Source organism: Arvicanthis niloticus, chromosome 9 (genome assembly GCF_011762505.2).
Source record: "Arvicanthis niloticus isolate mArvNil1 chromosome 9, mArvNil1.pat.X, whole genome shotgun sequence".
NCBI classification, from domain to species: domain Eukaryota; kingdom Metazoa; phylum Chordata; class Mammalia; order Rodentia; family Muridae; genus Arvicanthis; species Arvicanthis niloticus.
In genome coordinates, this window is record NC_047666.1 from 83,007,974 (window position 1) to 83,021,325 (window position 13,352).

Sequence of the window (13,352 nt, forward strand, 5' to 3'; positions counted from 1 at the left end):
GAAATCTTGGCATTCATAATCTAGCAAAATAAAAGTTACTCTATAATATACTCAACATGCTACTGTGATTAAAAACCCATTTGCCAGTTGGTGGAGCCTCCCGGCATCTGGCCGCATGCTCTACAGTCAAAGGACTGTATAAATTGCAGAAATGATGACAGAAGCGTTTGGGATGGCTCTTCCATCTATTTACGGAAGCAAAGAATGCCAGTCTCGTGCGTTATGTAACCTGAATTGTATCTAGCCTTCACGACACAAGTTTTCCTAACATGTGAAAAATAAAAATCATTGTTATTCCTCTTCCGGCTGGACAGCTTGTCCACCCATTATCCTGCATCTGGGGGTGATTCACCCATCTCTTGTCACAGCACAGTGTTTTTGTGTGGAGGGGGAGGGGTACCTACCACAGATGAAGCAGGTTGTCTTGAGAATTTCTTCTTTCTTCTGCTTCTCACTTCTGAGGTCAGCAAAAGTGTCAATGATCACACCAAAGATCAGGTTAAGGACGATGATGATGACAATGAAGAAGAACAGGAGGTCGTAGACCACACGAGCAGCAAACAAGGGCTCCTGCAACACAAGTGCGAAACACACATAGAACACACGCTCGCTCCACAGCTGTCAAGTTAGCGTGCTGTGTGGCACACAGCAGATATTCAACAGTCGTCCTCCAGGTGAGCACAAACAGTGGTCACGGTGAGGAAAACAGCACGGCTTTCTGTCTGTATTTTCCCTTCACTGAGGGAGAATGTCTTAGGCCTGCCCTCAGAATTCTTCCATTTCTCCTTCTGCTTTTTCTAGTGGTGCATTTTCACAGTGGGCCCTTCTGTGGTTCAGACATGGAATGTCTGCACGGGCTCAAGCGTCTGGACACTTGGCCTTCACCTGATGGTGCTGTTTTTGGGGAGAGGTGTGGAGAAACGTCAGGAGGTGGAAGCTCATTGGGGAAAGTGGGTCACTGGGGTGGTAAGGAGGTGGAAGCTTATTGGAGGAAGTGGATCACGGGGTAGTCAGGAAGTAGAGACCCATTGGAGGAGATGGGTCATGGGGTGGGTCTTGAGGCCTTATAGACCAGACTCACTTCCTGATCATTCTCTGTTTTTTGAGGGCAGGAGCAACACGGCTTCCCGGCTTTCCACAACACTGTCTCTAACCTACTTCGTGTCTTCCCCAGGATGCTGGAGTGACCCCGCAGGATTGTAAGCTAAAATGAGCTTCTCTTGCCTTCATTTGCCTGAGTTGGGCATTTTGTCACAGAAGTGAGCAAAATAATAACGCGGGCCTATCCTAGACACCAAGAAAGAGGGAGGCAGACACATTCCCACGGCCGGCTGAGGAAAACCTGGTGATTTCTCAACTTTTGCAGCAGGTTCCTTCCTTGTTCTTACAAGGCCAAGTACATACATCTCACCTGTATCCTATAGGGACACAATATTAAAGCACATTGGAGACCATGGGGATCCAGTTGTTTAATACAAGAGAGCAAAGACTATTAGCGAGATGGATGGATGTTATATAACGGGGCAGCTGCAGAAGAAAACTGTGTGCTTCTAGCCTGTGCTTCCAGCCTGTGTCTCAACATTTACAGTTCCTGGGAGATGTTTTCACTTTGCAGTTCCAATGTATGAAATCCTGTTAGAACCCATCGACACTCTGTATTCATCATGGTAAATAATGGAGGTTCCTCCTATGCAGAAACAGAGTAAATCCTTGCACCTGGGAATGCTGTAGACACAGACAGCTGTGATTTACGTGACAGTAGGCACCTGCAGAGTTTATGGCCATGGTTTTGTTGCTGTGACAGCTCACGGTTCAGACTTGAGCCCAAGTGACCAGTTCACCCCTGGTTCTCTATGATGTCACTGCAATTGACTGGTCTTATGGCCACTGTTTACACCTTTAAGGCAAATGATACTGTAGTCCTGAAAAATCAAAACCATACTGGTAAGGAAGAAATAGACCAGGCCTGTGTGCTATGGGCCTGTCATCTCAGCATTTGCAGGGAGGCTGAGGCAGAAGGACAGCAACTTCAAAGCCAGCTTGGGCTACAAAGCAAGTTCAAGGACAGCCTGGGTGATGTAGTGAGACTCCCAATCTCAAAGTTTAAAAAGTAAAAAGTGGGCTGGGGATACGTCTCAGTGATAGGGTCAATCCCCAATACAGGAAGAAAGGAAAGAGGGGAGGGAGGGAGAAAAGGGGGAGCAGTGGAGGGAGGGTAAGAAGGGAGAGGCCGAGGGAAGGGAGGAAGGAAAGAATCCTGTGCTTCTTAAAGCAAACCCTTTCTGTTTTGCTCACATCCTTCGAGGGCCGTCTCAGCACATCCCCAACTCCGCCGCCATTCCTGAGGCCCTGGTTCAGCACGGTGACAATGCACATGAGCAGGGTGTCACAGGTCCTTTCGATGCCGTCCTCACTTCCCTCATCGGCTGCAGAAACACAACCATGAAAGTGTTTTGAAAACACACTGTTGCGGACATCCAAGAATCTGCTTCTGTTGTGCTACAGCATAGTTTCTGAAGTCACATGACGTCTGTAGCACATGTGGCCAGCCACACGTGACTGACATAGGTAGCGCCACACATATCGTGTCTTGAGATTTTGTTCCTTTTGGCTCGGTGGAAAATGAGGATAGAAAGGTAAAGCGTGACAAGGTTAAAAGTCATGCATCCAACTGTGGTGGAGAAGACCGTGCTGACTTAGCCTTCTGCCCAGCATGTAAAGTCATGCAGATGAATGACACGGCCATGGAAGTGGGATGGGCCTGTTCCAGAATTGGGGCTGGGGCAAGTCACTGAGCTCAGCAGCCTCATACATAAAATGAGGAAAATGTTGTAGATTTGAAGGTTGGCTAAGAACCATGTAACGAATGTTAAAACACCCGTAGTAGGAGCTTATGATGGGGGCAGCCATGATTCTATCGTTATTGGAAGTAAGGTTCAATTTTTTGGTGGGGCTACCTGGGACTAGAGATGAAATCCTGCTTAAGGATTAGAAGAGACAAAAGATATAATGTATCAGAAAAGTCCTGAGACTTGACCTGATGCCGAAAGATCTTGCCAGAAAACTTAAAACAGTTTGAAACGGGGGTTGTTGCTCAGCTAGGCTTGAAAACCAGGATTCTTTCCTTTTAGAAGTAGAAAGGCAGAGGATTATTTTGTTACAATGTTAAAGAACCCCCCTTCAGGTGCACTGCATCTGGGGACTCCAGGCTATGGACTCTGGGGCTACAGTATGCGTGTCAAGGCAAGAATGTTATAGAACTCGCTGGCACTGGGGAAGGAACGTCTGTCTCATTGCATGGCCCGTCGCCAATGCCTGTGTAGCGCATTGTTAGGAGAAGGCTGACATCTCTCTTCTGAACAGATTTTATTTTATATCCTATGGAAGAGGGACCCTGATATTTTTTCATGAGTCCAAGTTGCTACTTTTAAAATAAGCTGGAAACCCCCTGGCCAGGAGGGCTGCATGCAAGAACAGGCAGGCACACACAAAGCACAGTATAGGAGACAGACAAGATGGTATATAGTCACTCACCTTCAAGCTGAACCCGTGGGCGATTATTCTGATTTAGAAATGTGAAGGAATTTGGGGAGGAAGGAACAGTGGGTACTGGGGCAGCCTTGTGGTGGTGACAGATCAACAGGACAGAAACAGGAGAGAAAGAAGAATGAAAGCCATTGTTACATTGTTACTGGGTTCTAGGAAGAAGGTCATGGAATATAGCTACTGCTACTTTGCAGAAGTTAGACTGTCAAAGCAAATGATGAACAAGTGTCTTGGGATACATTCACTTACTAATTGGTGACTATCTTGTGGTAGGGTAGAAAATGCCAACTAAAGACCCACTACATGCTGGTTTGGTGGGCACATGAAAATGACAGGAAATGAAGCTATTTATTCTCTAAGAAGGGAGCTAGGGAATTCCACACACCCTACATTTGATTAGCCACAGAGAAATAAAATGGACTGGCTGCCAAAAAGCACATACAAAATGTTCACCATCACCAACCACAAGAAGAATATAAATAACAACTACACTGAGGTCTCATCTCACCCTGTATCAGATGGCTGCCCTGAAGAGTGAAAACGGACTGGGCAGTGGTGGCACATGCCTTTAATCCCAGCATTTGGAAGGCCCAAGGAAGCAGGTCTCTGAGAGTTCGAGGCCAGCCTGGTCTACAGACCTGGACAGCCAGGATAGCCAGAGTTACAGGGAAACCCTGTCTCAAAAAACAAACCAAAAGACACAGGGGATTACTTACATTTTTGAAATATAAAAAATTGGATGAATAGAACTTCATGAAATAGGTCTGGCTTTCCCTGTAACCAGCATGCTGTGGGAGGATGGCCAAGCCAGGTCAGTACCAGCACTGTCCCCATCATCTTGCTCAGTAACAGCCACAGGGACATTCTGGGCTCACACAGCAGCCTCTATGAGCTTTATCAGAAGGTTCTATTGTTTGACCTGAGTCGGTCAGGGCTCCTGGTAGGTAAGTGCCACCTTGTGGTCACCTGTATGGCAAGCTGGTCTTCTTCATGCTACACCTGCCTGGTTTATCACACTATACCAAGGATTTGGTGTAAAGAAAAAGAGATAAAGGTTTAAGTGTTCCAGCCTACAAGAGCCTTATGGTTCCCAAGAAAGGTGGGTCAGCAGATGCGCAAACACATAGCAGCCCGGGTATCCTAAGGCATGGTCTCTGCACTTAGCATCAAGAGGGGCATGTCTGGCCATCAGGGGTGGAGACACTCCCTGCAGGCACACTAGGATGTGAGGGGCGTGTCTGGCCATCACAGTCAGGGCTAAGACATTCCCTGCAGATACAGTGGGATATAACACCTGTATCCACACACAGGAACACACACACACACACACACACACACACACACACACACACACACGAACTTAGAATGATGCTCGGTATATCATTGGACCCCAATGAATACAAGTTATAAATTACCCAGGCACAGTGGCTGTTAAATTTTATGAAAAATCATGGTTTTAATACAAATAAGTTTGACACTTGAGTGGTATTATATATATATATATATACTGGCCACTGGCTGGAGATGGTCTTCTAGAAGACCAGAGTTCAGTTCCTAGCACCCATGCTGGGTGGCTCACAATCACCTATAAATTCTACCCCAGGGAATCCAATGCCTTCTTCTGGCTTCATATAGTCATCTAAATACAAAATATGCATCTTAAAAATATTAGACATGCTTGAACATGTATATTTCTTGATATCCCCCTTTTACACTTTGATATAATTAATTTGAAATAGTTAAATATTTGTAGTTTGTGGCTCTCACGGATACAGTGTCCTGGAGGTGAGACTCAATTAAACTCAGAGTATTATTAAAACCCTCTCATATTAAACTTTGATGATAGTCCATCCATTTTGGAAATGCTGATCTTAAATGTTTTTGTAACTAAAACAACATTTTAAAATACTGATACGCACATGGGAATCCAGAATGTAGCATGTGTTAGCTTGAAAAGTTTCACTATCACCAATCTTTTCTATTAAAGTAGGGTACCGAGAAACTAAAACTGGTACTCATAAATGTTAACCACACACGGACTTTTTATTCCCCTGAACATTCAGATGGCATTGACTCACAAAATACCTGTGAGTATACTTATAGTATTGTCTAAAGAAGGCTTGTGTTTTCTGGAAAAAGTCAATTTTGGGTGGATTTAAGTAAACCTTTTCATCTGAGATTCTAGCAGGCTTGAAGCAAATGAAATATAAGACTTTGGGGGTGTCTTTTCAAGTTGAATTAGTGACCAGTTGTCACATGAATTCTCTGCTGCTGGAAAGATGACTTAGCCCGTATCTTCAGGAGCTTTTGGGGGCCAGTGCTCTGGCTGCCAGCCAATCCCCAGCCTCTGAGACAGGCACTGGGCACCTGGGCCTTTAGTATTATGCACCTGGCAGCCACAGGACAGCAAACCAAGGCCCTTGCAAGAGCACACCACGGTTCACGATTAGAACTGTGTCCCAGCCCTGGACAGAGAAACACTATTTTAAATCTCACCAACACTCATTGTGCCACAAACGCCAGACTTCAGCTTCTCTCTACTCATGCAACTCAAAGCACAGCCAACATTCCGAGAAGGCCAGAAGGTCGCACCCATAGACTTGTCAATCAAATGGCTGCAGCTGAACATTGCCAAAATTTAGAGGAAATAAAGCCCAGAAGATCAAATCTACACATTTAATCAAATTGTTAAAATTATTCATATTGACAGAATGTAAAGGAAGGTTGGTTGGTTCAGAAGATCAAACCCACTGGGGGTTTTGGTGGCTTCCACCTTGAATCCCAGCACTCAGAGGTGGATGGGTTTCTATGAGTTCAAGGCTAGCCTGATCCACAGAGTGAGTTTCAGTACAGCCAGAGCTACTTAAAAAAATTAAATTATGGAAACAAAAGTCAAATTCATAGACTTCCCAAGGAAACTTCATTTAAAGCAGTTTTAACACGAAAGTCAGTCAGTGCATATGGACATTGGTGTGGCCTTCCAGTGTCTTTGGTCAGATTGGGGGGTATCCCCACTAGGAAAGCTCTCCTCACCCCTCGAGCTTCAGTACTGTCTCCAACCTCCCAGGCTGGAACTCATCCACCATCTTTCCCCCCCACACTGGCATCTTTCTCTACAAGATTCACCGAGTGCTACCTCCTCTGTACCCCAAATGACAGAGACTTGGGGGGAGGGAGTGCTATACTTGAGGTGAAGAACTGGCACTCTTTGTCCTTAGAAAGGGAAGGTATGGGGACTTGAGATGGAGACAGACTGAAAACTGCTGACACATGACTCTGATGCCAACAGAAGATACTCAAGTGGGTCCTTGACAGGATGCTGGGGGAGGGACAGCAGCACAAACAGACCTGGAACTGGGCATGAGCTGCCACTGTGCTATTTCTCTCTCTCTCCCTCCCTCCATGTGTATGTGTGAGTATGCATGTATGTTCATATGCATGTGTGTTCTGGGAATTGAACTTATAACTTCATGCTTGCACAACGAGTGCTTTACTGACTGAGCCACCTGTCCAGTCCCATTTGTGACATATTTCTAGGTAGCTGAATAATTTCATAAAACACGACTGTGAACATTTTGATGTTTCCAGGCCCTGTTTTCCTGTTGCTGTCCTCTGTAACATTCCCAGCCTCTCTTGTGGAAATAGCCAGCGCAGAGGCTGAGTTGTGTGTAACCTGTAAGGACCCAGATGAAACTTCTCAGGGTCTTTGGGCCACTCCTGCCTTCTACTGTAGCTCTTCCTTCGAAAAGTTCGGGATGGCAGAACAATCCTAGGTCAGGAGGCCGTGTAAGGACAACGATGAGTGAGTTGGATTCTCTATGCTCTGACCTGGGGTTTGCCAAAGCCAAGATGACCTGACAGGGAAGAACAGCATCAGGGTTCAACAGTGCACAATGGAACAAAGGAGGCTGAAACCTGGAGATCCCCAGGACCCAACATACTCATAGGAGAATCTGTCATACCCCAGCATTATGGGTTGGTAGAGATCCCAAACTCCCAATTGTGTGAGCCCAGGGTGAGTATTTATTAGATAACAGCTGAACCATCAAAGAGTGGCTTTTTGCTGAGAGTCAGCCAAATGCAGGTCAAGAGTGTGAGGTGGGCTGGGGGGTGGGGGTTGCTCAGTGGTTAAGGGCACATATTGTCATTGCAGAAGGTTCAATTCCCACCACACTTAGCAGGCAGTTCACAATTGCCTATAACTCCAGGTCAAGGGGATGTGACACTCTTCTCTGGCCTCTGCATGTGCTTACACACAAGTCATATATGTAAATAGAAAAAAATAAATCTTAAAAAAAGAGTGAGTGAGGTAACTCTAGGGGGTTCCCACCGCCCACTGTGAAAGTAGGGCTCTGTGGCTTGCCCAGGAGTACGAGGTCAAGAGCCTCTGCTGTGAACTGTGGGGAAGATGGAGAGATTGGAGGTGTTTAAACCAAAGGACACATTATAGGGCTTTAGAGAGTGTGTGCTCAGTAATACCATGTGAGCCAAGGAGCTGGATCTTATGTGAGCACTGACAGAGAGTACAGCAAAAGGAGTGTGCTGGAAGCATCTCAAGTGCCCATACCTGATGGGCACTGGATGGAACAAATAATCCACTCTCTAGGTCAGAAATCATGAAGTATTTAGTCAGTGGAAGGGACAACTCATCCCTGACCAGCAATCTAACATCTCAAGGGAAACATGACCAGGGGAGAGGGCGCTACATCAGTGTAAGCCCATAAGCATCCTTAAGCAAGCACGCTGCATCCATAAGCAAGCACACTGCATCCTAGGAGAGAAGGTGCTATATCAGTGTGAGCCTGCGAGCATCCTTGAGCAAGTACATTGTATCCTAGGAGAGAAGATGCTACATCAGTGTGAGCCTGCGAGCATCCTTGAGCAAGTACATTGTATCCTAGGAGAGAAGGTGCTACATCAGTGTGAGCCTGTGAGCATCCTTGAGCAATCACAATGTATCCTCTCAGTCTGTGATGTCACTTGCCCCATCTGCTCTGAGTCCATTTTGCCATTATCTGACTCCACTCTTCTTTAGCTGTGACAACTTTTGAGTTACATAAAGATCTACTCCAAATACACTCACAGTCCCTGTTACATTTTCCACTTTGAGAAACACATTTTTCCTATAATTTAGGAAATATCATACATGCCATGTTCTCAGATTCCTGCTACATCTTAAGATAACAGTTTAGAGCTAAAGTTATTTTTACATGTCTGTTTGCTCCTCAGGAGGGAAGGAGACTTTGTTCATTTATTTTTCTGTCAATAAGCTATCTAGTCATAGTTCTGAAAACGTGCCTACCATTAACAGAGAAAGTAGCAGGCCAGGGGTTACAGCCAAGTCTCTAGAGTGCAGAACTCATGTTTTTCTCATCCCTTGTTTGAAGCCAAGTAGTCAGAATAGGACCCCTTCATGTGGGCTGCTGTTTGGGAACAGCACATTCCATACAATGAATCTACCAGATCCAGGTGAACAGAAACACTGTAAGGAGCAGGACAGCTCAGAATAACAAATGCAGAAATCCTTTCTCTAGCTTGAATTATGCTGGTCGTTTACCTTCTGTTCTTCTAGTTCAACACATGAAATTCCAAAATCAACTCTCACAGACTTAACAACATACCTTATTACACAACAAGGAAACTGGTTGCCAGTACATACCTGTGTTCAGAGAGGGGATCGTGGGTGAGCAGTTTTCCTTCTGGCAGGTTCCCGTCACGGAAGGTAAGGTCATAGTGGGAACCTCGTGATTACCTGGAAGAGCACAGAGCAGAGCATTGTATAGGAGCATGTCCATACATGGCCAAGTGAGTGTAGCCAAGGGGCCTGTGAGTCCAGGGCAGTCAACTGGACTCCGTGTTGGTAATGCTACCTTGAAGCTCTGAGCACGGTCTTGCCTGTTAAAGCAATTTTATAAATCAGGCATAGATTCATCGCCAATGCGCAAAAAGCTCCATTCACATATGATGTTTCTTTTTCTTTTAGTAGCTGTGATTTAAAGTATTAATAATACTATTGACCTAAACCGCCACACATACTAATGTTTCCGTGGCCAGGTGCGTTCAGGGTTCTGACCCAGGATGCCAGGACTGTTTCCTTCCAGGGCAGTGAGCATTCTACAGATCAAGCCACCAGTCCTGTGGCTGAGGAAAGGACCTTGGGCAGTCAGTTCTCACTATGAAGAATGGGCCCAGAGAAGAAAGGCTTCAAACAACCCAAGAATAAGACTCCACATCCCTGCTCTTCCTGAGTCCCCAGGAACCCCTCTTTCCGTGGGCTCTTCAGGGGTTTTCCTGGCCCAGAAGATGATGACCTTTCTATTTGTATTAAACAAAGTTTAACTTGAATGTTTGACTCATATGCTGAGAGGACTGAAGGAAAAGTTGCAAACATGAGCTGGCATCACAAGGAGATGTGAGGAATGGGAAGGGTAGGGAGGCAGCAATGGCCATACATTGTGCTGTGACATCATGGAGGAGGAGTGTTGCCATCGGCAGTGAGGTCCTCAGAGAGGGACAGAGTGCAGTTCTGAGTGACCCCTGGTGGCATTCCCTTAGTACTTGATGCATCCCACCAGCCTCTGACAGCTCAGAGTCCAAGGCTTTGGAGAACTGACAGGATATGAAGAAGCAGAGATATAACAGGAGCTGATGGATGGAGAAAAGTTAACAGGAAATAATACAGTTGAAGAGGCGGGTGCAAGACCTAGAAGAGAAAGAAAAGCACTTTTTGGAGGACTCATGAAGCAGCCACAGCGTTTATGAACATGAACATGGAGCAGGGAGCCCAGGCAGTCACTGGGGTGGGATTCACAGGACTGAAGGGCAGCAGCGGGCAGAACAGGTTGAGTCTCACAAGCCTCTAACCCAGTGTTCTCCACCAAGCAGCCCGCAGGTAGTGTGGATCCTCAGAGCTGTGGTAGGAATGGGAGTTTGGGGTCTGCAGGGGGGAGAACTTAGGTTGTAAAGGCATGAAGTCAAGTTCTCTTGTACTTGGGGGAGTATGGGGGAGGGGCAGGTGTGAGGAGCACTGTGTCCTCCACTTGTCAAGGGACCTTTCTTTCCATGTGCTTTGTGATGACACTGTTCTGGCCGTGCTGGGTTGGCAGCTTCCTGACTATTTAGTGGCAGATGGTGGGCCCAGAGGTGGAATCCACATACTCCTAAATCTCCAATGATACCTGCGAGGCATGTGTGCCCTCCACTCTCCCCAGCTCTCCGAGGCACATACTGCCCAGCTCTGACCCACCACCTCCCCATCTGTGGGGGTTTCTGATCACGTCATACTTGTTTAAAAAAATGTATCCTTCTGCAACCCAAATGTCTCCCACTGCTTGAGTGCGCTAGCCTCAATAATTTCACCCATGCCCAAAAGACAAAAGAACGAAGAAGCCATGTGCCAACCGAGATCCAGTGTAGTCCAGATCCACCAAACACCAGACTGAAGCCTGGTTATGAAATACCGGGAGGTAGGACCAGGGGCAGCCTTTAAGGAGTGACAAGACATGGGGGCTCTCTCCTCATGCTTGGATTCCTGTACTCGTACTCCATCGTGGGATCATTATAAAGCCTAGCTGGCCTCTGCTCACTGCAGGGTGTGTCATATGATGTCAGCATCACAAGAACAGTCTCTTCAGATGCCAAGCAGATTAAAGCACTATGCTCTTAGATTTCCCCCAGCCTCTGGGAGCATGAACTAAATAAATATCTATTCTTTGTAAGCCACAATGTCTCCAGTATTCTGTTACAGCAACAGTAAGCATACTTAAGCCAGATGCTACTATGATGTGTTAGAAATGAAATTTAAAATATGGAAACAAAGATTTTTTTCTAGGCTCTTAAGTTATGAAACAAAATATTTCAACCCATGAAGAACCAGAGATTTAAGTCTGCTGGATGTCCCTGTGTGCTACGCTTTCATAGTTACAAAAGTTTTCTTTGATTGATTTCTATGAAATTGTACATATGTATTTTCAGTAAAGAAAGAGCTTGAAATTTTAGCTTTAGTGTTTTTATATTGTATATTTCCCATTTCTAAAGAATGTTCATTCATAATATAGCACCAACTTCCCCATTAAGGAGCATAAAATATTTACCATAGAGTTTGAAAAACGGTCTTTACTGTACATGCTTGTCCTGTAGATTCTAACACTTGTTTCACATGTTTCTCTACTGAACCAACTGCGGCCAGGCCTCTAATTTAGCAAGTAATTAAAATCTGAGGCTCATGCAGTCCTGAGGATAGATGGTTCCTAAGGAGTCTACAAAGAACAGAGATCCAGGCCTTACAAAGAAGCCTTTCCTCCACATACAGGAAGCAGAATGTAATGGCGTGCAATTTCAGTGTCCCTCAAAGGCTATAAACTGAGGGCTTGGTCACCATCCCATGGAGCTATCAGATCTTTTGGGAGGTGGGGAGAGGTCACTCTGGCTGTACCCTCGAAAGGGCATCAGGAACCTTTCTCTGCCTCAAAGCCACCACAGGGTAAGAATCTTTGCTCAACCACAATGTTCTGGCTTGCCATAGGCCACAGGTGAGGCCAAATGACCATTAACTAAAAGCATGAGCTGCCAAAAATAAGTCATTTCCTTGTATTAAAGCTATTTTCCTGGGCTTTTTATTACAAGGAATGGAAAGCTGACAGCATAAATGCAAAACTCTAGAGAAAGCATATGAAGCAACAACTTCAGGTTCCCGAGAGCTATGTGTGTGAAGCTCAGGAATATCTCCAGTGTTGTAATTTAAGAATTGTAAAGCTGACGTTTCTGTGGCTTGTGCAGGTCATTCAGACTCACTAATAAATGACTCTAACCACCCCAGTCATTCCATAATCTTATTAAAGACATTGCCATACCTTGTCAATTTTGTAATTAAGGATTCCGTGTTAAAGGAAACAGAGGGGATGGCATATGTTCCCACTAATTCAATCTTAGCTGAAACCCAATGGCTTGAGAGAAAGTGATGTCTTTTTGTGATTTCCCATCTCTATAAACAATAGTTCATGGAATCCAGAAAACAACACAATATAGAACTATGGTTTCTGTCAAGCAAAGCAGGGGAAAGATTAAGAAAGGAATTGAATCCAGCAATAAGGGTATATAGGAGAGGTGAGACGCAAACGGAAGTAAACAACACGGGATGGTAGCTCCTGTGCCAGGGCCTCTCAGTGAGAACACTGGGTGCTGTCTAAGCGGTCCTGAGGCAAACGTCATGCAGGGACTCCAGCAGTCACGCACTGAGGAACCGGGTCCTTTAACAACAGCTCTGATGTTCATCTGCCCAAACACACTTCCTACTACCTGATGATCACCAAATCAAAGCATTCATTATTTTAAGTTATTTGAATATAATGCAATGCCTGTGGAATAATGGCTGAGTGGCAGCCCTGAGGTGCTGGATACTGTCCTTTGGGGATATGGAAAGAAGAGGAAAAAGAGAAGCCTTTAGTGTCCAGCGGCAAGGCTGCCTCCGCTGCTGCCTCCTGCAGTACGCTTAGCATTACAAAACCCTGTAAGATGGAGCACAGATGATGCCCCGTGTGTATTTCCCAAGCACTCTGACAGTGTACAGGCTAAAGTATTTCAAATCCTCGGCTCTTACATGTTGTATTAGTTACTTTAATCATTGCTAGGATCAAACACCTAACAACAAGCAACTGGAGGAAGAAATGAACAGTTTATTTTGGCCAACAGTTAAAAGGGATACAGAGCCACATGGCAGCCGGTCATACCGTGTTAGCTGTCAGGAAGCGGAGAGCAGACCGGAAGTGAGGCCAGACTACCCAACCGCAAGGCCCACCCCAGTCAAT

At 45.6% G+C, this 13,352-nt stretch overlaps 1 protein-coding gene across 1 annotated transcript in view; it reads right to left on the reverse strand.

The window, feature by feature from the left end:
- The window catches only part of Itpr2 (inositol 1,4,5-trisphosphate receptor type 2), a 381,718-nt gene that overhangs the window by 47,853 nt on the left and 320,513 nt on the right, over positions 1 to 13,352 (reverse strand). Inside the window, exons 52-54 of the mRNA XM_034511341.2 lie at positions 9,206 to 9,298; positions 2,296 to 2,426; positions 405 to 570 (exon numbers count right to left, since the gene is read on the reverse strand). Coding sequence (XP_034367232.1) covers positions 405 to 570; positions 2,296 to 2,426; positions 9,206 to 9,298 — 390 coding nt within the window. The remainder of the gene's footprint in view (positions 1 to 404; positions 571 to 2,295; positions 2,427 to 9,205; positions 9,299 to 13,352) is intronic.